Source organism: Ochotona curzoniae, unplaced genomic scaffold (genome assembly GCF_017591425.1).
Source record: "Ochotona curzoniae isolate NIBS_2020 unplaced genomic scaffold, NIBS_Ocur_1.0 scaffold_3890, whole genome shotgun sequence".
NCBI classification, from domain to species: domain Eukaryota; kingdom Metazoa; phylum Chordata; class Mammalia; order Lagomorpha; family Ochotonidae; genus Ochotona; species Ochotona curzoniae.
In genome coordinates this window covers 11,486,483-11,512,803 of record NW_024467115.1, presented here as the reverse complement: position 1 = coordinate 11,512,803, position 26,321 = coordinate 11,486,483, and the positions used below count along the sequence as shown (strand labels likewise).

Sequence of the window (26,321 nt, the reverse complement as noted above, 5' to 3'; positions counted from 1 at the left end):
ATGAGGATTACAGAGCACAGTGGTGGCTCGGCCTTCACATTTGCTCACCGCTCATTCATGAATCCGTCCACAGAAACCTACAACCTGCAGTCCTCATTCACGGTAAGTGTTCATTCTCCTCCCAGGTGTAGGAGGAGGCAGTGCAGAACCTAACAGAAGAGCCTACCACAGCTAATGCTTCACCTTGTAAACGCTGGAATACCGTACGGACACAGGTTCACGTCCAGGCTGAACCAGCTCCCTGCTTGTGGCCTGGGAAAGCAGTAAAGAATGTCCCAAAGTGTTGGGACCCAGCACCCACTTGGGAGACCCAAAAGCAGCTCCTGGCTCCTGGCTTTGGATCAGTTCAGCTCCAGCCATTGTGTCGATTTGAGAAGTTAACCAGTGGATGGGGGCTCTTTCTCTCTGTCCTTCTCTGTAAATCTTATCTGCCTTTCCAATTAAAAAAAAAAAAATCTTAAAAAAAAAAAAAACAACTCAATCCGTGCATCCCACAAGGGAAGCAAGAATGTTAGTGAAGCATGTGATACCTCCCAGAGTACACATTAGCAGGAAGCTAGAATCAGAAGCGGAGCTAAGATTCAAACCCAGACACTCCAGTATGGCATGCAAATATATCCAGTTGTACCTTACAAGCTGCTCTGAATGGCCACCTACTAATTAGTTCAGAAGTTTTTTAAAGATTTATTTTTATTGCAAAGTCAGATATGTATACAGAGAGGAGGAGAGACAGTGAGGAAGATCTTCTGTCCGATGATTCATTCCCCAAGTAAGTGACCACAATGGCCAGTGCTGCGCCGATCCGAAGCCAGGAGCCAGGAACTTCCTCCATGTCTTGACAGGGCTGCAGGGTTCCAAAACTTTGGGCTGTCCTCGACTGCCACCCCAGGCCACAAGCAGGGAGGTGAAGGGGAAGCAGGGCTGCTGGGACTAGAACCAGGACCCATATAGGATCCTAGCTCGTTCAAGGCTAGAACTTCAGCCACTAGGCCACAGCGTCCGAACCAGTTCAGACTTTTTTTTTTTAACTTTATAGGATAAAAAGGAATTACAGTGTCCTGAATTGACTGAAAACTACTAATAAGTAGTTGGAAATTAGAAAAGTAACTTGACTCTCCTCCCGGAATTACTTTGATTCTCATAAACAATGTGATCATATTAGTTATAATTACACCTGTGTCTGAATTTTTCCTGCTGTTTGCCTCACTAACAGCTTAACAGCAACAGAGCCTGCTAGTTGCCCAGATTCTTTCTGTGTTATCTGGGTGCATTCCCTTACTTGAGCGGTTTGTGTGTGGTTTCTTTTCCATAGGCCACTGTGCTATGCATGAGATGAACTTTTGGATATGATATCCATCTGTTTGCATCAGGGTACATTTAGCAGAATGCAGTCCCCCACAATCTAGCTGTCTTTCAGCACCTGTTGGCAGAGACCCAACCAACATGATGCCACCCAGAAGAAAGTGACACACTTATCTAATCAGATTCTCGTTTCTTGTGTATTTGCATGAAAGAGAGAATCTGTTGCGTGACAGAAATTTTGCAAGAAGAATCCAAGAGAAAGAGACTGGAAGGGCGTATTCCTAGCATGGAAGATTATTGTAGTGGCTCAACAATGCCACAATATGCTTAACTATCGAGTTACTGTGGAGAATTAAACAGCTGCTAGGATAGTTTCCTTAATTTTGAAATATTTTCTTTTATGTGCAACAAAAACGTGGGTTTCCTTTCATCTGAATCTGAAGGTGTTTAATAAATATATTAAAGTTTGTAATACAAGATACTGGTTCTACAACTAACATTTACACATTTTGCAACATGTGCTGTAGTTATAGAGATGAGAAGTGGGCTGATGCATTCTTAAATTCTTAATGGGGACGGACATAATCTTGCTACAGGGGAGCTTCTCCTGTCAGGCTCTCTGCATGGCATCTGTACTGAGTGGCAGTATCCTTTAAGATTAGTGACTCCTAATCTTGGATCCTCAGAAAGGCTGCCGAGGCTCTGGGAAAACATGGCAACCATGCACAATTTTGGTGTGTTTTTCAGAATTCGTTGAATTTCTATGTACAATCCATACGTTATGTTAGATATCCAAAACAAGGTGCCAAACAGGGTTAAAAATAACACTAATTTTACAGATAAAGACACAGAAAAATTTGGCCAAAATTAGAGAAGCTTTCATTGCTAAAGTTGAGATCCTTTTCTCTTATTAATTTTTTTTTTTTTAAATCTGGAGGAGGAGTGGCATAGCAAGTTAAACGGTTCTGCCTGCACTGCTAGTCCCAGCTGCTCCCCGTCCAGTCCTGCTACCTCTGAGGCAGCTGTGAAAGCACTGAGGGATGACCCAAGGCCTTGGGCCTCTGTGCCCACATGGACGCCCAGAAGTCCCTGGCTCTTGGCTCCGGGCTTTTCTGGTCATATAGAACTATGTGAAATGACCTCTGTTTCTCTGTCTCTTTCCACCCCCGCCCTCCCTGCCATGCCTTGACTCTGTAAGTCTGCCTTTCAAATAAATAAAAACAGGTCTTTTAAAATGTTTAGAAAATCTAATGAAAGAGAAATCACTCATGATGTCAGCATGTAAGGACAACACGATGCATACCTCTGTTTCTGGGGCAGGCATTGTGGTGCAGCATGTTTAGCTTCTTCTTGTAACACTTCTATCCTATGTCAGTTCCTGGAAACAAGTCCTGCCTTGGTACTTCCAGCTTCCTGCTAGTATGTGCCCCGTGAGACACCATGTGATGGCTCAAGGCATTGGGCTGCTGCCCCCTCATCTGGGAGAACCAAATGGAGTAAATGGCTCTTGGCTTCTACCTGGCTGGGATCTGATGAGTGAGCCAAATGAAGACAAATGATCTCTCCTCTCTGTCTTCCTTTTCCTCTTCTCCCTTTATCACTCTGCCTTTCAAATAAATAAGTAAACTTTTGAAAGATTTCTGTCCCTAGAACAAATATGTGTCTTAGGTTCAAAACCACACTTTAAGAAATGTGGGTTGATATATTGCTTTCTAACAGGCCTATGCTAAATTCCATGAATAATAATCAGTTTCCAACCATCCCTGTTTCGTTTTTAGAACAAATTATTCAGTGTTTAAAGGTATCCCAATTAGCTTGGTAGGAGGACAGTAGTGACCCATGGTTTTAGTGTGTATTTCTTTATTGTTCATGAAACAATTGTCACATTGATTCATTTTAATTGGATATTTGTTTCCTTCCCATTTAGCTCAGGAACCCAGATCTCCAAGCTGTCCATCAAATTCCTACTTAAAAATCCCACCTGAGGGTTCGGGAGAACCTGAGACTTCTCTCACAAACTGGACTAGTTCCTAGGTTTGCATACACCCTTGCATAATAATCATCAGAGAGGTTTGTTAAAATGCAGATCCCAGGAGCGGAGGGAGTGCAGCTTGGGAACCCTTGAATGCTGTGTGGACAGACTGACTTTGAATGTGGAAATTATAGACCATTGTAACACTTACTGAAAGCAAAACCTGGGCTAGCTTTTCCTCTACGAGGTAGCTTAGCCTGAGTAATCATACCAGAATATTTACTTTCTAGTTGAGATTCAACAAACTTAAAATAAACTGCAATTCATTTAATGACCTGCTTTGCAAAAAAAAAAAAAAAAAAAAAAAGTCTAAAATTTCTGAGCTTCTTTCTCTTCATCTATGCAGTTTAATGTAATCTTAGGCCAAGTGTTTATTTTGAAGGGTGAGAGCCATAAAATAGTCGGTTTATTCTCTTTCTCTAATGATGTAGTGCATGATTATTTTGTCTTATTTTACACCTTCATTTGTATTACCCAGGAAATCTGAAACAGCTTTGGCAAAATGTCAACACTTGATAATTTTTGGATGATTGATTACTATGTCATTGTTTAGCAAATATTTTTTTATTTAGTGTGATATTCAGTGTGACCTGAATTGTGAATAATTATAGCAGAGATTTCCTAGAAAAACTCTATCAATTTTAATGAGGCAATGAATCTTTCAACTTATACTCATTGAGTACTATGTGCCAGGAGCCATGCCAGGGCACTGCACACACATACAGTTGTATATGAATATACATACACTTATATGTATTTATATAGATATGAAATCCAGCTTATTCTTATGTAAAATGGTGTATCACATACTTTATACCTTTTAAGCAATTAACTCAGAGAGACATTCCTTTGTGGCATTATTGAATGCAACAAGAGAAATTCAGGAGATAAATAGGATGAGATGCTCTAAGCTCCTGCAGAGCAGGTGAATATGAGCTTTTCCTTTTGGACTGCTCAGCCATGCCAATATGGACAGTTGCAGGAGAGTCAGCTGGGGCCTGGCGCTGGTTTCTTTCAGGTACACCAACTCTGTGGGTCTTCAGGGTTGTCACCTGCACATCCTCTCACTCAAATCAGGGCCTAACCTAGTGCTTACAAAGATACTGAAATTTAGAAACTACTAGAACTGTCTGTTTATGGATGAGTCATTTATAGAGATTTAGTCCTTCGTTAATTTCAACTCACAGGATGCCTTTTGGTTAGGGAGGTGGAAGGAACAATAGGAACGGCATTGTGAGGTAGCAAATCAAGTTGCCATTTGCAGTGTTGGCACCCAATATGAGAGCCAATTCAAGTCCTGGATGCTTTACTTCGAATCCAACTCCCTGCTAATGGGCCTGAAAAAACTGAAAGAAGATAGCCCAAAACCTTTAGGCCTTTGTAACCATGTGAGAAAACCTGAAGAAATCCTGGCTCCTGGCTTTGGCTTGACCCAACCCTGGCTGTCACAGCCATTTGGAAAGTGAATCAGCAAATGGAGTAGCAGGCTCTCTCTCTTGCTTTCTATTATGTCTTTCAAATAAAATTTTTCTTTAAAAAAAAAAGAGCCAACAATGTAAAGACTAGTTGTAACAGGTAGTTTTAGTAGAGCAACTTTTAAAGCATCTATCATATCTTAATTTTCACAAATTACAAGCTGTGTACAAGTATTTCTTTTTCAAAATAATTTTTTGCAATTATGGATAAACAAAAGGAGTGGAACTTTTCTAATTCAATGTTTATTTCTGATGCATCTATGATGATCTGCATTAGAAAGTAATAAATCTTCAGTTACAGTCAATTATTACAGTAGTCATCCTAATGACAACAATGTTAGGGAGAGAACAGATAGAGAGCATGCAAGATAGAATAAGAAATCATGAAATCACCTTAGAGGAAATAAGGTGCCAACTGAACTGAAACTCAACAGTTAGCTTTCCTAAGACTGAAACAGTTAGTTATAGACAAGCAGAGTTGAACCATTCCAGGAATAGAAAGTGCTTATGTGACGCTGGCATGCCAGAAAGGATGAACACAAAGGAAGCAGCGGAACCCAGATATGACCTTTGTATGTGTACAAGGGTACTGCAGAAAGTTTACTTCGATGCAAAAAGTTATAATCCATACATGTGTGCAGTCTTCAAAAAAGTGTATGGAGGTGTATATTATGAAAATCAATTCAAAACTTTTAGAAAGTTTTGCACCCAAATAAACTCATTGTTTATTTCTCTCTCTCTCCAAGAATGTTTGAAGTCAATTTATAAGAGTAATGTTGAGGAAAATATTAGTGTGTTTTTGTTTGGTTTGGCCAATTCTTTTGCAGAAGGTGATATCTTCCCCTGAGAGTTAAGTACGCCGCAGCAGGAATACAACAAAAAGACCCTTTAGTGTTGGCAGTCACTGTCTGCTTAACTTCCAAAATGTGTTCCAATGTTAGGCTGAAAAGACGCTGCAGAATGCTTAGCTACTCGCCTTAGGACATAGCCGATAAGAAAGGGAGGTGGTGAAGAGGTGACAGCGGGCGATGGTGAGAGTTAACAGTGCAAAGCCATCAGGGAAAGACCACTGGACTGCCTTGTGGCTGAGGCCGGTGGTCACAGGGCTAAGGCCACCTCTCAACTGATCCAGTCCACAGGCTGTGCAGTCTCCTTGCTGTGAGCGAAGCTGCCTGCCTCCTCACTGTTTTGGGACAATCCAAGAGCCACCTGGCCTCCAGTCCCTGAAACTGCCCAGGGAATCTCTTCCCCCAACACACACAAGTTCATAGTACTTGTGAACTTAAAGAAACCATATATCCTGGATCCCAGGGGACACCAAGAGCAAAACAACAGCATCCATTATGTACCCTATATAGAGATTATGCTTCTTAACTGGCACTGTTGTAAGAATTAAGGAGAAAAGGCTTATAAAGTGGCAAGCTGGATACCTTGAACATACAGTTGTTCAACAGGGTTAACTCTAATTCCGGCCTGTGCAGAATAGACTTTCATCACAGTTTCGTTAATAAACACATATTTAAAAGTTTGTAAATATGAGGGCTGGGACAATGGCTCATGTGACTCATCCTTCACCCCCAAGCACTGGCATCTCATATGGGTCTCAGTTCATGTCACCGCTGCTCCACTTCTTCCAGCTTTCTACCTGTGGCCTGAGAAAGCAGTGGATGATAGTCCAAGTATTTGGGACCCTGCACTTGTGTGGGAGACCTACAGGAAGCTCCTGGATTCTGGCCTTGGATCCACTTAGCTCCAGCCGCTACAGACATTTGGGGAGTGAACCAGCAAATGGAAGATCTTTCTCTCTGTAAATCTGCCTTTCCAATGAAAATAAATAAACCCTAAAAAATATGTAAATATGTTTACTAGCCAAATTTACCGGGAGCAATTTCGACAAAAATGATTATGAAAAAGAAAACCTATGTTAGTTTGGATAAATAATATGGTGAATTTCATTTAACTTTCAACTGATCTGGGCCCAGCGCGGTGGCGCAAGTGGTTAAAGGTCCTCGACTTGCACGCCCGGGATCCCATATGGGTGCCGGTTCTAACCCCGGCAGCCCCGCTTCCCTTCCAGCTCCCTGCCTGTGGCCTGGGAAGACGGTCTAGGACGGCCCAAGGCTTTGGGAACCTGCACCCGCGTGGGAGACCCGGAGGAGGCTCCTGGCTTCGGATCGGCATAGTATCGGCCCGTTGCGCTCACTTGGGGAGTGAATCATCGGACGGAAGATCTTCCTCTCTGTCTCTCCTCTCTGTATATCCGCCTTTCCAATGAAAAAATAATAAAAATAAATCTTTAAAAAAAAAAAACTTTCAACTGATCTGGTAATGGTTAACTCATGATCAACTTTGCTTCACCTATACTTTCTGCTTTTTATTTTGAAGTTAACACAGACATTATATTATTTTATCTATCTCTGTATAATCTTTAAAAGTGAAGATGATCTATTTATCTTTAAAGATGAAGATTTTTAAAGACCACAATACCATTGCCAGAACCTAAACATGAATAACAACTCTTTTCTTTTAAATACAGGATTTAATCATATATATTTTATATTATTTATTATGATATTGGGGCTTTTAGAAATATTTATTTATATTATTTGAAAAGCACTTGTACAGATAGAAAGCCGGAGAGAGGAAGAGAGAAAGAGAATCTTCAATCTCCTGGTTCATCCTCCCCCTGAACCTCTCCCATATAGCCACAGAATTGGGCCAGTCTGAAGCCAGGAACCAGGCCTAGGAGTTTCCTCTGAGGCTCCCACATGGGTGCAGGAGCCCAAACCCTTGGGTCATCCTACCCATCTTTCCCTGGACAGGGAGTTTGATCAGAAATGGAGTTGCCAGAACTCAAATTGGCACTCATAAAAATGCTGTACTGCAGGAAGAGGCTTAGGTTGCCATGCCACAGTGCTAGCCTCAATAATAAGCCTTTGATATCATTAATATACAATCAAGGTCAAATAGACAAATGGCTCATAAATGTCCTAATAGTATCTACAGTTTGGTTCAGGATCCGAATTTTTTATGAAAGAAGAAAAAATTTGGCAGTAACTAAATATCTGGACTGCTACCTCTTCTGAATCTTATATATTGGATTTTCCTAGAGCACAGTAATCATAAATATAGCATATGTTATGTGTTCAGTCATCTGGACAGCATTAAATGCCTTTCTTTTAACAATCCAATACAATTTCCCTCCCTCATCTCAATGCTGCCCTAGATAAAGTATGTCCTTGAGTCATTCCCTCATTCTGTCCAAGTTTCAATTTCAAAAATTCTAAAAGAAAGCAGTAAGCTAGTGTAGCTGATTCAGCATGCCTTTATTTCAGTCCACCAGGTGAGGGGCAGGGCAACACAGGGGCGGGAGGAAGAATACTCACCTTCATCACATTTGGACTAGAGGCCTGCCACAGACTGGCCACATGACATGAACCATTCTTTCCTTTTGTTTCCAAACCTGTGAAATGCAGATTACAGTGAACCAAGCCCAGGATCTTTCAGTGACTAGTTGTGGGGTACCATGAAGGGTGGGTAGAATAACAAGATACATAAGCAGTGACTGTCAGGTAGTAACCCTTCAGTGTGTCAGAGACTATATGGGAAATGTAGTTAAGATTATCAGCTGTCTGCGACACAGAAAGAGAGGGTCTGGAGCACAGGCAGCTTGAGTGACATTGTCCAATGTGGTGACAGCTACCCACGACACTAACGGCTCCACAGCACTGCACAGGTGGCTGGTCTGGGTTGAGACGTGTTGTAAGTGTCTGGTTTATTATTATTATGTAGTAAGGATGAATGACATTAAAATCCATTCATGATTTCTAATGCTCAATGCATTTTGAAATTATAACGCATTCATTGCATAAAACTAAATGGATGTTACTAAAATTAATTTGACTCTTTAAGGGTTTTTATGACTGGCTATTATAAAGTTTGAAGCTACATAGGTGGCTTGTGTTGTATATCCATTGGACAGCACTGGGTTATATCATGAATTAACATTTAAATCATTTTGTACTGACCTTGAACCTCTTAATTGTCCGACTAGTTGAATGAATCTGAAGATTGGAAATATAACAAAGGCCCTCTCTCCTTTAACACACAAAATTTGTCAGTCTCCTTCCTTTGCAGCACACATATCTGTCCTCTTTGCCATCTCCCCTATTGACCCTAGAGTACTAAAACGTCACTTAAATGCTTTCCCTACCTAACAGCATCTCTCCAATCTAGATGGCTCCTTAAATCTTTCAGTCTCTCTGTAGTCCTCAGAGATGTTAAGAATTCATCATGGCTCAAAATTCCCTTCACAACTGACCTCAGTGCAAACACTCTAACTCACTTCCCCAGCTAAGCACCAAACATACCGTTGGGATTCTTTGCTCTTTAGCCAGTAACCAACTCCTGGTATCCACCCTAGCTCATTCTGAATAGTGCCTTGGATACAAATGAGCAAGCAGGGCTTAATGTTTTGCCTTGTGATTAAGAAGCCTGATTGGTCTGCAGAAACAGAAGAATAATAAACTTCCTTCGGGACTAGGGAGAGGAGCTCTCTCTGGTCCTTGCCTGGCTCCAGCTCTGGGTCCCCACCCTCCCTCACGGTACCATTAGGATTGCTCCAGAAACCACTCAAAACAAACGAACAAACATGCAAACAAAAAATCTAGAATGGACAACAACAAGGAAAGCTTAGAATCAAACAGGAAATGGCCAGCGTAGATTCAATCACGCCTCACTAGGTGGGACACAAAGATTAGTTACACCTCATTGGGGTATTGGGGATTTCTCTGCACACCCATCCTAAGAAAAAACAACTAAGTTCAGCAAAATCATGCTTCAACACTATAAACAGCTAAATACAAAAATAAAAATAGACGAGACAGCTGAATAGTAATCTATAGCCATTTTGAGGTGTATGGAATCCGGTTGAATATAAACCAAAAATTGAAATGTCTATGAAGAAGTCACAGGATGTAGTTAAGAACCCACATTTTCCTATTAACATATTGTTAATCAATATCATGCCAATTAATGCCATAAGGTTGTACATGGTTGTTGATGTTATGTCGGGGCTTTTAATTGATTGGGATGATACTTTGCCGGCTTTACCTTCAGACCAGAGATGGTGTCACCAAGAAATCGTTGAACCCACTAGGATAATAAGATGTTGGACTTTATGCTTGGTAAATACTTCCAATGAAAGAACCTCAACTGAATTTGAACTGTAGTAAGGCAGCAAGGTGGAGAAATCCACCATGTGGGGGGGGGGGCGGGGGGGGGGGGGGGGGGGGGGGGAATCCCAGTGCCCATAACACTGTGCCAGATAATGCAATCTAATTAATAATTTAAAAAAAAAAAGAAGAAGCCTGATTTGAAGCCAGCATCTCATATCAGATTACCTGGATTAGATTCCTGGCCTACTCTGTCCCTGACTCCAATTGCTACAGACCCAGGAAGGCAGTAGTGATGGCTCAAGTGGTTAGGTTCTGTCATCCATGTGGGAAACCTGGGCTGAGTTCCTGGGTTCTGGCTCTGGCTCTGGTCCTGGTCCATCCTCAGCTGCTGCCCTGCCCATTGTTGGCATGGCATTCTGGGAGTCAGCAATGAATGAGATCTCTCTCTCTCTCTCTTTCTCAAATATAACTTTGAAACAATGTATTCTTTTTTATTTAAAAAAAAAAAAAAACTCCGGAGCAAGATGTGAGCCCTAGCTCTTCATTTTTGTTGTCAAACTCTGTTGAACTATTCTGAAGCTTATTTTCCTTCTTAAGAAGGAATAATTATAATAGAGCCTACAATTTAGAATTTTTATAAATATTAGATGAGGAAATGCACATATGGTGCCTGATAAACAATAAATTAAGGTAAATATTATTGTTGGATGTTTCCTAGAGGAATGCCCCTTGTGCCCTCCACCCCTCCCTGCGCTGGAACACAACCTACTTCTGTTAACTCCTCAGTCGGAGCTCCCTCCTCTGTACTGTAGCCATCTGTTTATTCATCATTCTTGCCTGCAGATCAGTAGTCCTCGCAGTGTGGATGTAGAAAATGTAGATTTCGAATACTATGACAAATGTAAATTCCAAGAAAATTTTGGGGTCCTCTCAGACCTAGTGAAATGGAAATTCTGGACCTGGGACCCAGCTTTTTGCATTTGAACATGCTCTCAAAGCGAATCTGTTACTCGGACGCTTGAAAGCAGCAGTCACAATGGGTCCACAAGGTTGCGACACATCTGGTTCAACTTGCATTGTCTCTCAGCCCAGGGACTGTTTATATCAAACACTAACAGATGAACTAATCCTCATGACAGTGTGGTGCCTCAGGAGGGTATCAAGCAGGGAGATGTCATGGGCTGATGGTGTTTTTAGAAAGTCAGTGCTATAGGCTATGTATACATTAATGTGAGAACTGATTCAAGGCAAGTGAGTCGGTTTAAAGGAAAATTATTATTTGGAAGTCTGGATTTATAAGTAAGTAAGTAAAAAAATGCATATTAAATCAATGCTTTTCTTTTAAATCTTTTCTCACAAAATCATTTTAAAATGTAGTACTCTGGTACTATACTTGTAAGTGGTGTTTTATATTTTTGGAGAAATGTAATGTCTGTAAGGCACATGTGTCAATAAATATATTTGTTCATAAATTATGATTTGATTTTTCCAAAACAGTTCCAAATATTTTATGTAGATTTAATATTTGAGAATTTTCCCAGTGGGGTGCGCAATATTGTTTTGTTTATAAAGCTAAAAATGTTATAGCAAATTAGTGTAGAGAATATTAAAATGTTATTTAAGTTTCAATACTAATATAAAAAAGTTTCAGACTTGTTTGAAAATATATATTAGCATAGAGACTGTATGTTATTTATCTTATTTTGATTGAAATAAAATAAAGTAATCCGTAGAAATATTTCAACAAGGCCTGGCGACATGGCCTAGTTGCTAAAAGTCCTTGCCTTGCACGCCCCGGGATCGCACATGGGCACCAGTTCTGATCCCGGGAGCTCCAGTTCCCATCCAGCTCCCTGCTTGTGGCCTGGGAAAGCAGTCAAGGACGGCCCAAAGCTTTGGGACCCTGCATCCATGTGGGAGACCCAGAAGAAGTTCCTGGCTCCTGGCTTCTGATCGGCATAGCATCGGCCATTGCGGCTCACTTGGGGAGTGAATCATCGGATGGAAGATCTTCCCGTCTGTCTCTCCTCTTCTCTGTATATCTGACTTTCCAATAAATAAATAAATCTTTAAAAAAAGAGAGAGAAATATTTCAACAAGAAGATAATATTAAAAGTACAAAAATTGACATTGACATGCAATATAGAGAGTAAAGCAAATGCAAAGACATGCTTCTTTAACAATGATGGAAGTGAGGAGTGGAAGTTTAACTTGGCAGTCCAGATGCCCATCTTCTGCGTCACAGCACCTGGGTGTGAAGAGCGGCTCTGGCTCCTGACACCAGCCTCCTGTAGATGTAGAGCCTGGGAGAGAGCAGCAGCGGATCAAGTCATTGGGTTCACACCACTGAACTGAAAGACCTGGGCTGGCTCCTCTCTCGGGCTCTGGGGCTAAAGGTAGGGGCCCAGTCTCGGACTCTCGGTCTTTCATAATAACAAAAATCAATTTTAAAAATTATAGTGCTGAAGAAGAGCCGCGGTTTCTCTGTATCAAATAGCAGTTTTTCACCAAAGGATTTTCATCACGATCATTGGATAAGAAGATATTAATCTAGTTTATCTGTGGGAGAGTATTTGACCAAAGTAAACTTTTCAATTTTTTTTCTTGACTTCTAAATAATCTTGTCTAAAAAATGAGGGCTTCTAGCTATTTTCCTAGAACAATGAGTTCAACTATTAGACATTGTTTGTTGCTCACTTCTTATCATTCTTTCTTGCTAATAGAACTGTTTTTCTTTGAAAGATTTTTTTTCCAAATGAAACCAAATATATTTTACTTACATGTCACACATTTAAAAATAGTGATAGGTTATTAAAATGATGGTAGTATATAATATTTAACAATTTGGTTGAAAGTTATTTGAGCCAAATGCTCACAAAACATGGAGTTCAATTTTAATTTTATTGAAGTCGTAGGAAAATAGTCACAATATTCTAAACACATCATGAAAGCCCTTTTTACTCTTTGTTTGTGATTACTCCATATCTAGGTATATGGCCTGATGATGATCAGTAAGAGCTAATGGAAAGTCTGATGGGCGATTTTCAGAAACATTTTAATACAAAAAATAGCTTCAAAAATGAAGTCTCAATTTTATTCATTCTTTTACTTCTTCCTTTAAAACATAGTATAGGGGCCGGCGGCATGGCCTAGTGGCTAAAAGTCCTTGCCTGGAACGCACCCAGGGAATATGGGAATATGGGCTCCAGTTCTAATCCCAGCTGCTCCACTTCCCATTCAGCTCCCTGCTTGTGGCCTGGGAAAGCAGTCAAGGATGGTCCAAAGCTTTGGGATCCTGCACCCACGTGGGAGACCTGGAAGAAGTTCCTGGCTCCTGGCTTTGGATCGGCACAGCACCGGCCATTGCGGTCACTTGAGGAGTGAATCATCGGATGGAAGATCTTCCTTTCTGTCTCTCCTCCTCTCTGTATATCTGACTCTGTAATATCTTTAAAAAAAAAAAAAAGAATCAAAGCATAGTGTCGGTCCCCATGCATGCTTGTCTTCGGGAGAGAATGTGGGCATGGAAGGATGATTCAAAGGACTGAAGGAAGAGAAACTAAAGGTCATAAAAGAAGAGATTACAGGGCAAGAAATGCAAGATACTAAGAGGCAAATGGAGGATGAAAAGAAGGGTCTGAGAGAGGAGAGATTAGTGGGTGGGGGTGGGGTAGGACATAAGCAAAAAGGAAGAGCGGTGAGGCTGCTGTGGAATGGACAGTGGGAGAAGATTCTGGAGCTCTTAGAACTTTAAAGTCTTGGTTTCTCGTGACCCTCTGAGGCATAACAGTGTGAGCAATTTTAAACAGGTGAAGGAAGTATCTCTTTTAAATCTGTAAATCTGGTTCATTCAGCCAATTGATGGTGTTTTGTTGGCACTAACAAACTTTTTATCTTGCCCCCAGCAGAGGGCTGCTTCTATATCGCAATCAATTACAGATTCAGTAAATTTGGTGAATTGATCATTGAAAACGTCAATAATTCTTATGTGTTCCAAGTATTGGCTAAACAAAAATGACTTTCAAGTGATTAAAAGGCAAAAAATAAATAAAGTGGAAAGATTCCATGTGAAATGCTAAAAATTTTAAGAATACATTTTGAAGTATTCATTCTGAAGTTCAGAATATTTTGTATTGCTTATTGGATTTTAAATATTTTTCCACATTAAATGCCTATTTATAGGTTTTGTGCATTTCCTCTTGGTTTATTTGCCTTTTTCCTTTGTATGCATTTATGTATTGTATATTCCAAATCTTTTACCGTGATATATGCTACATACATTTTCTCCAAACCTCTTCCCTGGCATTTAAGCCTTTAATCCAACTAAAAATGATTGTGGTGTTTGGAGCAAGACTGGAATCTAATGGGATTTTCTATTTAGAAGTCAGACAATTTTTCACAATGTCACTTGCTGAATAATCCATCTGGTCCTTATTAATTTGCAATGTTTCTTTGGTAAGTATCAGATGTGGCAAAGTCCATCTCAGGTCATCTATTGTGTTTTATCCAATTGCTTTGTAAAGTCTTGGAAAGAATTATTACGTGATTATGCAGATTTCTTGTTCATATTTTTTGAAATTTCTTGCGTGTTCCCATCTTTTTACTTTAGCTGAAATTTAAAACCATCTTGTCATGTTAAAATACAAATACTAGCATGCATGGAGGTGGGGGTGATATGGATTTAGATGCTGCATTAGTCTTTGGCTCTAATTTGAAATATGCCAGTTTTTCAGTCTACAGCTCATTCATTGTGCACTTTTAAGTGCTTCCCATCTTGTAGGCAATAAAAGGCTTGCCAACACAATCCAGCTGTCATTCATCATCTTTGATTTATGAAACTTCTGGTTGTCAAGAATCATGAAAAAGCCCAGGCTCTGGGAGCTCCCATCACTTCTCTCCACAGGTTGTTTTGAAGAACCTCCTCATTTGCGTCATCCTGTTCTACGCTGTGTACTATGCGTCTCTGAGCTTGTGCTGCCTGACACTCAAGTAAGTAGTAACACACTGTCTTCAAACAGGATTTAAAAGCTGACATAAAACACAAAGGGAGTCTCCACTTAATATTTTACATGTCTTCCTGGAGCAGTGGATGTGATTTTTGTAATGGTAAAAGGTTTTAGCTTTTGGCTTAATGTCCCATTTTTAGAAATGATGAAAGTAGCAATCATACAATGAAGTGGATAGAGCCAGGCAGGAATATTCTTACCTGGTTGGAGGTCAGTCATGAAAACAAAGCGAAACTATTACTCCTTAGAATAATATTGAATTATTGTCCCAACTAGAAGGAAAGCAAGAGATCATATTCATCCAGTTTAAACATTTTTTGACATTTACTGGTGTCACTAAGTCAATACGAGTTTAACTGCCTGGTGTGCATGAGAAAGCTGTATTCCCGAAGATATGGCCTTTTGTGGAAGGAAAGTTCATTATGATACAATCAAGTAAGGAATTAGGAGTAATGGTTAAATCTTATACCCATTTTTTTCTTTCTGCCTTTGGGGTGGTTCATGTGAATACCCCTCGCTGAGATGGTGCTTAAGATACCATCTCCACCATTTCATCAGGTCTTTCCTACCTTGGGGTCCAATACTGTCACTAAAATAGGAGCCTTCTTTCTTTCTTTCTTTCTTTCCTAAATAAATCATATTTTGCAAACTAAAAACAAAACCAAAAACCAAAAAAATGTATTCCCCAAACAGTTTTTGAAATAGGCATTAGAGAGGAAGGAGGGAGGCCAGCATCACCATTTCGTGTCCCAGGTGTTCTACTTCTGATCCAACTCCCTGCTGGCAGCCTGGGATAGCAGTGGAAGGTGGCCCAAGTGCTGGGGCCCCTGTTCCCATGTAGGAGACCTGGAAGAAGCTCCTGGCTTCTGGCTTCTGTCTGACCCAGCCTCAGGGATGCGGCCATTTCAGGAGTGAACCAGCAAATGGAAGGTCTCTCTCACTCTGTCTCTTCTTCCTCCCTACTCCCTCCCTCTTTCCCTCCTACTCTTCTTCTCTTTCTCCTTGCTGTATAACTCTGCCTTTCATAAAAATAAAATAAATATTTGAAGAAAAATGAAGGAGAGGATGGAGATAAAGTGTTGGAGTTGATTAACTGGCCAAAGAAGGGGCAGTGCTGGTCTTCCAATTCAGGTGGATATCTGCTACATGCTCCTTTGTTCAAAAAATAAGAGTCTAAGCTAACGTGTAGTGGGTGAAGATTGAGGCTCAAAAATGCTGTGAGTTCACCCACTCAGTAACACAAGTGCTTTTTGTGGCACCGTGGTCCTGACCGTTTTTAGGCAGCTTGGGAAATCACAGCAGCGTTTGGTTTTCTCAAGGTAAGGGCCAACGTTTCCTTCATCTCAGTCCTGCTAGGCTGATTTCACCAGAATTGGCTTTGGCCACTTTCTTGCTTACTTCCTAAATCATGGTGAACAGAGTTGAAACAGAATTTCTCTTATTCACCATCTTATGTGTCACATGGAGGTAACAGAACCGTAAAGGTTTATGGTAAGGGCAAAATGAGATAGCTAGTGTATTTCTAATTGTATCATTTCTTTGTAAGTGAAATATTTTTTCACAAAATATTTTTGTCTCTATGGTTGCAATTTTTCCCTAAAATCCAGGTAACTTTGAAAGATTTTTTTTATAATTTTTCTGAAAGTTGAGTTTATAATTTTATGGTACAAGAAGGGAGTTTATTTTAATATTAAGAGGAAAATAATTATATTGAAAGTTGTGATGGAATGAATGCTACTTAGCGTGCTTTCAGGCAAACCCACTGCATAGATATCTAATGATCAAGGCTAGCCTTAGCACCTGGAGACTGGAGATGATGAAGCAACAGACTTTTTAGAGCTGTCTGAGCAAAAGAATTCAAGAATTTGTAGTTAATATGAATCAACAGCAAATAATACAACCTTAAATCTCCAGGAGACAGCTAACTGGTTGACCAGCTGCACACAATTATCAACTTGCGCATAACAGTAAGTTTTAGATATTTGCTTTATTGAGTCTACAATTTAGGACAAGAAGATTACTTAAAAAATAACATCTTCAATTTGGAGTTAAAAAACTGAAGTTCAAAGCAGTTAAGTGCCATGTCCAAGTTCATAGCTGCAATGACAATAGGATTAGTGCACAGGGCACATTGCTTCCAAGCTGCTTCATCCTCTGTGCTAGGAGGTGATCCTCTTAACTTAATGGCGACTGCCAATGTAGTAGCTGAGATTTTGATTACCATCAGGCCCTTGTGAGCCAAGTGGACTTGATTAAGCAAGAAGACAATATGGACACAATGTTATTTGACTGTCATCCAAATTCAGCTAGGTTTTAAATGTACTACATGGGTAATGTAATCTTAATGTATTCTTGTATATGAGTAGTGATTAAGAGACCTTGGCGTGCACCCTTACGAATTGCCTCCTTCAGGGTAAACTGTTTTCATTTGCTACATCTTCAGGCTCTATGAGTTGGATGTTCTGGCACCATTTGACTTCAAAACAACTCCCTCATGGCTCAACACAAATTATAGAGGTAATGATTTTAAAATTCCAAATTTTGCCCATTGGTAAACTATATGCATCCAGAAGTCAAAATTGTTTTCTTAACATAGAGAAACTTTTAAAAATCCAGGTTTTTTGTTAGTCATGTGTATGTTTTCTCTGACTGTGAAAGTAAATTAGAAAAGTTCGACCAAACTTCATGGAGGAATGGCATTTAGCCTAGAGATCCGGGTGATTGGATGCCACAGCCTAGGGCTGATTCCTTCTCCGGCTTCCTACTGGTGCAGACCCAGGAAGGCAGTGTCTCGGTCCCTGCTCCCAGTGTGGGTGACATGGGCGTGTTCCCACTTCCCAGCTCTAGCCCAGGCCCAATCTCAGATATTTCAGGAAGTGAATCAGCAGACTGGTATACATGTTCTCTCTCTTATGCTTATCAAATACAATAATAATAAAAGTAGCTATTTATTTGGAAGCTTGATTAAAATAGAATAAATAGGGGAAGGAACAAGAATTTTTATATGAATTTTTATTTTGTGCTGTGAAGGGCGAATCTCTGACACATAACATATTTTTCAAAAAGGAAAAATGAGTTAACGTATGATTGTGGAAAAATGCTAACATGAAAACTTTAAGAGTTTGTGTAGTTTTTATAGACTAGAGTAAAATATGTGATATCAATGCTAAAAATTCTGGAGAACCAGCAAGAGGCTATCATTTCTACCTGGGATGACAGATCTTTCATTTTCTTCCATGTATATTCCTGCTTTGTTTTATTGTTCATCCCAAAAAACTTAAAAAATAAACTCGCCAAAGAAGAAATATAGAATGAATACATTAAGAACTTCTCCATCTAAATTTAACATTTCTGAATAAATATTAGTTTTAATTTAATAAGAACACTTGTTTGTACTGAATATGTTAACCACATTTGTTTCACAGATGCCCATGGTGAGTTTGTCCAATCCTAAAAAACGTAAATATTTGATGTCACTTTTCTACTGTTAAAGGCTATGTATTAACTAGTGAAAGTTCAGAAAATATCTAAGTAGAAAAGAGAAAAAGAAAAACATAAAATGCCAACATGTATTCCATATATAATTATTCTTAGCATTGTGTTAAAATTTTCCATACACTTTAAAATCTACTGTCAAGTATTTAAATGTTAAAGTTCTTAGGCAAGCACCATTCAGTCTTTTTAAGAACAAATATGCAAATATGCAAAAATTGCCTGAAGCCAGAGAAACCAGATTCCAAATATGATTTGCATAGAAAATTTGGTCCATTAGAATTACTCAGCTTAAATAAGGTTTAGAGCAGCCTGCCCAAATGGATAACTTTCTTGGTGCCATTATTGATTCAATTCTGGATAAGCAAAGGCTATGGTGAGAGCAAGAGATATTATTCTAATGAGATACAAGTCCAACATTTTATCTTCACTTTTCATGCATTTCCCTATTGAATATTGAATAAGCTTGTTTTCAACCAAGACTATCCCCAAATGATAAGGAGATAATCACAGTATCGAGTCACATGTGATTTCTGTGTGTTTGTGTTGGGTACTTGGTAGAGATTTAAAGCTCACTGTTGCTTAATTCTTGCCTGTGGGTCAGTCGGCGAAGACAGGATGATGTCACAGGCTTCTTAGAGAGGGCAGTGTTTCCACATAGCAGATATTAGTGGAGATCCCCACGATGTCTGGCACAGTTTATATCGTCCCTTCCTCTCTTGAAACATGAGCATTTGTACAAAGATATCAATAAACCCTTGGCCTGTTAGATCTTTAATTTTGAGCTCAGGGAGATATATGTCATAACTCTTCAAAGTTGTTGCTTTGGGAATCTTGGTTTGTTTAATCTTACAGATAAAGTGTGCAAGTAATCTCAGAGCCTTGAGCATGGATTTAGGGTCAGGTTTCTTGTCTGTTTCGATAATGAGGTCACCAGGAGACCAGTTTTAGCAAGGGCGCTGGAATGTGTGAGTCCAGCTGGAGCGTTTTCGTTCTAATCTCTTTCCTTTGCATTGCAGAGAGTTTACAAATTCCTTTCATTTTAAATTAATATCGTCCTGATAATTTTTTGTGGGGGGAGTAGACAGGGTAGTATTCTATTCCAAGTTTATAGAGGAAGAAACAGATCTGCTGAATTTTCTTAAACTCTAAAGGCGAGATTGGACTACTGGAGTCCTAACTACAGATTTACATGACTTCCTCAAAGCATGCTTTCTTGCAAGTCATAAAGCTTGACAATTCTGTGTCAGTATATGCAAATATAGCTTTTGCAAGACTAAAATCACTGTTTGCAAGCAGCTGCAAATTAATCTACAAAATCTCTAAATCCTGCTAAAAAGGCAGCTTTATTTCCGAGTAATAATGGGGAGGCCCAGTGAGGTACTGATGGAGGAAGAAGTAAAATGTTATGTGAAATGGTAACAATATGATAAAACACATTGTGAGTGCATCTGTCTTGGCCACAGCAATTCTGATCTGAAAGAAAAAATAAGATTTCTCCCTTCAATATTTAAAACTTGTAGAACTAAATATAGTTGAAAAAGAAGTAGGGCCTTTAAAAACACTGAACCTGGGCCTTGCTTACTTGGTGCCTTGCATAGCCAGTAAGTATTCACTGGCAACCGGTTACTAAATTACTATTGCATAATATATAAGATGGTTATTTTATTACTTCGAAATATATAGAGTTACTGGTGACTAAATTATGTAAACACACCAATCGTTTGTTGTGTTTTAAAAGGAAAGTAATAATGGTATTATTTACAAAGGGACTGTAATCATACATCACATACATTTGTCACTTTAAAGTTGGATTGGTCTCTGCTTTGAAACCAGCCTGTCTTAAAGCATTGTATCAAAGACATGAGACAAAGTTTATCCCTCTGCATGTTCAGAGCTGTTTGAGAGTTGCACTCCTGGCCTATAAGTTACAAGCTTTTTGTACATGTTTTTAAACCAGGAGAATTAGAAGAATGTCTCCATCTATACTTGTCATTTAATTCAACCACTGGAATCAGTCACGTGTTCCAAATGACTATGCAAGCATAGCACTTAATTATAAAATCACAAGAAACTCCATTCCAAGTTAGGCAGTATTTGGCACTAAAGTAATGTTATGGCTCAACAAAACCTTACAATTTATTTCCAAAAATTCAGAACTACATTTTTAATTAATTTTTAATATAACTTTAAAAGAGATTTGCAAATCAATAACAGATCTATATTGATTACCTTGTGACTTCTCTATTGCACAAGTGTTTTACTTGTAAAATGCTAAATACAAAGAATATAAAACAAATTGTATAATATTCAGTGTTTTTCTGTAGCTCTAAGGATGCTGTGAGGCAGAAAATGTTGATTGTTCTCAGCCAAATTTGAGAATTGTTAAGAGATAGAACATGATGACTGCTAAGAGAACATTTTAAAAATTCTTACAAAAAATTTCTTTGCAGAGTAAGTGATCATAATTTTGTTGCTAGTAGCTGTTAGTTTCTATAGTTCTAGATAATAATGTTCTCCCTTTTATGTCTAGTTCTTTTAGTGTCCACAGAGGTTACCTACTTTGTGTGTGGATTGCTTTTTGTTCTGGTTGTGGAGGAGTGGTTATGGGATTATGCCATTTCAGTAACTGTTCTTCATGTTGCCATCACATCAGCTGGTAAGCAAAAAAAAATTAGGAAATAGAGAAAAAAATGTGTTAAATCTGATGTACCTCAAACCTTTCCTAAGAGTGGAACTTTCTGGCATGCATTTCTCTTCTGATGATTTCACAATACAGTGCAGTACAACACACTGCAATATAAACCGATGATGAGGCTCCTTCAGCCACAGTCCTCACCCCTCCTGCTCTGCCAGGCTCTCCTTGCACTGTGCCAAGACATGCACTCCATCTTGAATTCACAACTCTACTGAGTCGTGGGTGCTTCCCATTCTCTTTTCACATTCAACTTGTCATCAATTTGTACAGGGTTTGCCTTGGTAAGGAATACTTTCTCCCCGCCCCAAAATCCTTCCCCAAGGCAGGGATTGACCACATTCTGGGGACTGACACTTACAGAAACCTGTACTTGCAAACAAACAAGCTTTCTAACAAGAGCTACTTAACAAAAAACACCCGTTTTTAGACCAAGGGATTTTTATTTCTACCTATGACCTTTAGAGTCAGAGGAAAATCGACTCCAATTCCAGTCTTACATCCCACGAGGAGGGTAGTCCTGCACAAATTACATCTTTCACATAAGTTTCCTTCTCTACAGATCAGGCAATCTGGTGACATTCCAGTGCCTAATGAGAACATCACTAGCCAGCAGGGAATTGAAAACCACAACTGTAGTGAGATGCCATTTTACCTCTGTCAGAATGAATACAATTCAAAAGGCACGGAAGTAACGGATTCTGTGACAACGTGGAGAAGGAGCGCTTACACACTGTTGATGAGAATGCAAATGAGTGCAGCCATTGTGGAAAACACGATGAATATTTCCTAACCTATGAGAAAGAGATCTGCCCAATGAGCCAGGAATCCCATTTCTGGGAATATATTCAAAAGACATGAACATGTTGCATCAACATACACCATTGTGTTTATAGCAGCTCTGTTCAAAGTAACCAAAATGTATATGGAATCAAGCAAGTTATCCACCATCAAGATAAATGGATAAGAAAAATTATATATATATATGTGTGTGTATGTGTGTTTATAATTAATGGAATATTACTTATCTATAAAAAAGCAGTAAAATTGTACCATTTACTACAAAAAGTTACACATCATGTTGAGTGAAATAAGTTGGACACAAAAAGACGAATGCTGCAGGTCTCTCTTACCTGTGGGAGCTAAAATTCTAAAAGAAAACAGAAAGACAATGCTTGTGTGTCAGAGTTGTTGCAAATACCATTTAGTCAAACATTCTTTTGTACCTTTGTCAAAGTAGTGATTAAAGTATTCCAATACTTCCAATGTTTTAATGATCTGTGATTATCACAAAATGCACTGTGAAATGATCCTCTTTCCACTAAATTATTATTTCTAATTCTTGCCTGTATCACCACTAAGATAGGGTATTTCTGCTTTCTACTTGTTAAACTTTTTTTTTTTGAAGATCTATTTATTTTTATTGGAAAGTCAGATTCATAGAGAGAGAGAGAGACAGAGAGAAAGTTCCTTCTAGCTACAATGGCTGGAGTTGAGCGGATCTGTACCCAGGAGCCAGGAGCTTTTTCTGGGCCTCCCACGCAGCTACAGAGTCCCAAATATTTGGGCCATCCTTGACTGCTTTCCCAGGCCACAAGCAGGGAGCTGGATGGGAAGTGGAGCAGCTGGGATGTGAATCGGTGTCTGTGTAGAATCCTGGCACATGCAAGGCAAGGACTTTAGACTCTAGGCTTCCGCATTAGGTCCTTGCTAAACTTTTTATTTGGAGGAGCAGTAACCTATTGACTGTATTGTGAATTAAAAGTGTATTATCAGAGACCTGAGTGAATGAATGAATAAATGAATAAGAATGGAAAGATCATCACATTCTTATATCTATGGACTATAATGAATGTTAAAAACTAAAAAAAAAACTTTCACAATAAAATAATGATAAATTGTCTAGCATACAATAATGAATCCAGTAATGCATTCATTTGTTCAAAATTTACTCTGGCCTCTAACTTTTGCTTCATTACTATCTTCCGCTATTTTTTAAGTATGCTAGCAAAACTATTATCAAAGTAACAATGAGCCACACTTAGGATTTGAACTTTATTATTTGTTAATTTAATGCACTCATGTGTTCGTATGTAATCTGTCTCCAATCTAGGAATGTATGATTTCCAACTGAATTGTTGCTTTTCAGTTTCTCTGAGAAATTTCAGAGTGTCAGTATTTTAATCTCCCAGCATCAATTTCCTCAGACAAATTACTCCTTTAGTAACAAGATCTAACAAGAGATTATTCCGGATGGTCTAATGGACCTTTACTACTGCCGTAAGTCAGCTTTGGAAACTAATCCCAGAACTGACAATTCATAATATCCTTTTATGGGAAGCATTCCAAATATTTGACTTAACAAAGGCTCTTTTAGATCGTAGAAAATACAACTTTGGAATGTGCTGATTTCAAGAATATGGATATACTTCCTCTTTGGGACATGGATATGACTTCACAAAAGAGTAGTTTTCATGATCAAAAACATAATATGCATTTAACACCTTTTTCCTTCTATTACAGTTATGCTGGAATTCCCCTGGACATCACACTGGTGGGCTGCCTTAGGTATATTGGAATTGTTCCGGTTTGGATTTTTTTAATGCACAAAACCTGTTAAGTAGAATAATTTTGGAGGGAGAAAAATTATTTTTATCTTAGTGTTAATTTCTCTTATTATTTTTCAAGATAATGATGATGATGTCTAAAGATAATTAAAACCGGGCCTGGTGCAGCAGCCTAGTAGCTAGTCTTGCATGAGCTGGGATCCCACATGAATGTGTTTGTACCTTTGCTGCTCCACTTCTCTTTCAGTTCCCTACTTGTGGCCTGGAAAAGCAACTCAGGGTGGCCCAAGGCCTTGGGACCCTGCACCCATTTGGGAGAAAAAGCTCCTGGCTTCTGGCTTCGGATCGGCACAGCTCCGGTGGTTGTAAGCCTCTCGGCAAATGAATCAATGAATGCAAGATCTTTCTCTCTAGTTCTTCTTCTCTCTATAAAACTGAATTTACAATAAAAAAAAACTTAATTAAAACAATAAAAAAGATAATTAAAACCATAGCAGGTATTTGGGGCAGTTGTTAAGTCGCCACTGTGGGTGCCTACTTTCTGTTTTGCTGTGCCTGGTTCTAATTTGGGAGACTGCATTTTTCCTCCAGTTACTTCCTGATGTGTGTTGGGAGGCAGCAGCTGGTGAATCAGGTGCTTAGTCCCTTGCTGTGCATGTAGGAGACCCACATGGAGTCCTGAGCCCCTGGCTGGAGCTGACCCTGCTCCAGAGTCCCGAGCCCCTGGCTGGAAACTGACCTTGATGTCTTTCAATTAAAATAAAAATAAACGTGAGGAACAAAATGCAAAAGAGCACACATCGTTTCCCTGAAGATGGGCCATCTTAATATTTTTACTTTACTAAATTATCAGTTTCCTTTATATCTTTTTTAAAAAGATTTAATTGTTTTTATTGGAAAGTCAGATTTACAAAGAGAAGGAAAGACAGAGAGAAAGATCTTCCATCTGCTGGTTCACTCCGCAAGTGACCGCAACAGCTGGAGCTGAGCCGATCTGAAGCCAGGAGCTTTTTCTGGGTTTCCCATGCAGCTACAGGGTCCCAAGGCTTTGGGCAATCCACAACTGATTTCCCAGGCCACAAGCAGGGAGCTAGAAGGGAAGTGGAGCAGCAAGGATATGAACCACCATCCATATGGGATCCTGGCACATGTTAGGTGAGGACTTTAGCCACTAGGCTACTACGCTGGACCCTTGACTATATGTTTTAAACAGTAATGGATGGTTTAGACAAGAGTAAAAAAACAAAAACAACAACAAAAAAAACCCTCTATAATCCTGGCAAAGTTTTCACTAAACCATAGATTTCTTGGGCTCCTTTCAAATCTGGCCTACACCAATTTTACCTACCTTTTTCCCCCATAATTTTGGCCTTGTGGCATAAAGTAAGGATGGGGCTGGCATGAGTAGGGAAACTAATTTGGAAGTTTTCAGGGACATGCTTTCCGTTCCATTGGCGGTGTGTAAGTGAGTCAGTGTGGGTAAGCTTCCAAAGTGCATGAGGTACGGGCACACAGGACCTGGGGTTGAACAATGCAGTCCTGATTTCCCTTCTCTGACGTCTCATCTTTTCTGAGAGCTTCGTGTTTAGCTCAGACCTGCGGAGATGCTTCGCTTATTACTGAATTCGATCATACGTTTCTTATACTCCGCGATCTAGCTCTAATGTTTTTAATTAGACACAGCTTATCAAAACAAATCCTTTTTTCAGTGTTCATGGATCCTTGGAAGTTTAAATTTTCCATAGCACAAAGAGGCTGGAATGTAATATATGAAGCTACTTCAAATAGTTTATAGAAATGAAATTAAAAGATAACTTCATCTTGGTGCAAACATTTGAAAACCATGCATAACTTTTTATAATATATGCTTTCCATGAAATGTTTTTAAAAATTATTTATTCATGTGAGAATAAGAGAGAGAGAGACAGAGAGAAACAGTCATTTTGGGTTCACTTCCTGAAATGTTGCCACAGCTGGGTCTGGACTGTTGATGATGGGAACTTAATCCAGGTCAATCACTTGAGCCTTCTGGTGGTCTCCCAGGGTCTATGTTAGCAATAAGCTATAATCAGAAAATTGTATGAAGAATCAAACAGAAACATTGATGTGAAACACAGGAGTCTCAATCACTACACCAAATGCTTACACTTCCATGAAAGTCTTGAAGACCCCTTGGAACCCTCACTGGCTGAAGCTGTCTTCTAAGAAAAGACTCAAATGATAGATAATCCAGTCCCTAAATATCTGTTACATAGTACTGCATAAAAGTGATTGTATTTTCAAATTAGTAAAGCATGAAAGGACCAAGAAACATAGGAATGAGTTTATCCCCTGCTCTCTCTTTTCTACTATTAATACAAAGAACTTATCTTAGAGCAGAAATTCTCAAACTTTAATGTACATAATGCATACAGATCACCTCAGCATCTCACAAAAAATGTGGTTAGTCTGGATAGTGCCTCAGAAATGTTGATAAACTCCCACATTAAATGATAATGAGATAGAGAAGGTGTGGAGCCTTTTAAAATACCCCGTACAATTCCCAACTTGAGACAAAGACAATTCACTTTATTAC

The 26,321-nt window shown here is 39.2% G+C and overlaps 1 protein-coding gene across 1 annotated transcript; it reads left to right on the top strand.

Annotated features, from left to right (window-relative positions):
* TMEM244 (transmembrane protein 244) lies at positions 1-23,782 on the top strand. The gene is made up of 5 exons (XM_040965652.1): positions 1-102; positions 14,890-14,975; positions 17,436-17,509; positions 21,018-21,143; positions 23,703-23,782. The coding sequence occupies exons 1-5, from the start codon at positions 1-3 to the stop codon at positions 23,780-23,782; spliced, it is 468 nt and encodes a 155-aa protein (XP_040821586.1).
* Positions 23,783-26,321: the final 2,539 nt, after the last annotated feature.

Bases quoted from the DNA above. Each gene is read 5' to 3' on its own strand.
- TMEM244 (XM_040965652.1), top strand. From the start codon at position 1: ATGAGGATTACAGAGCACAGTGGTGGCTCGGCCTTCACATTTGCTCAC. The intron at 14,976-17,435 runs GTAAGTAGTAAC...CTACATCTTCAG, and splicing joins TTGTGCTGCCTGACACTCAA to GCTCTATGAGTTGGATGTTC. The intron at 21,144-23,702 runs GTAAGCAAAAAA...CTTCTATTACAG, and splicing joins TGTTGCCATCACATCAGCTG to TTATGCTGGAATTCCCCTGG.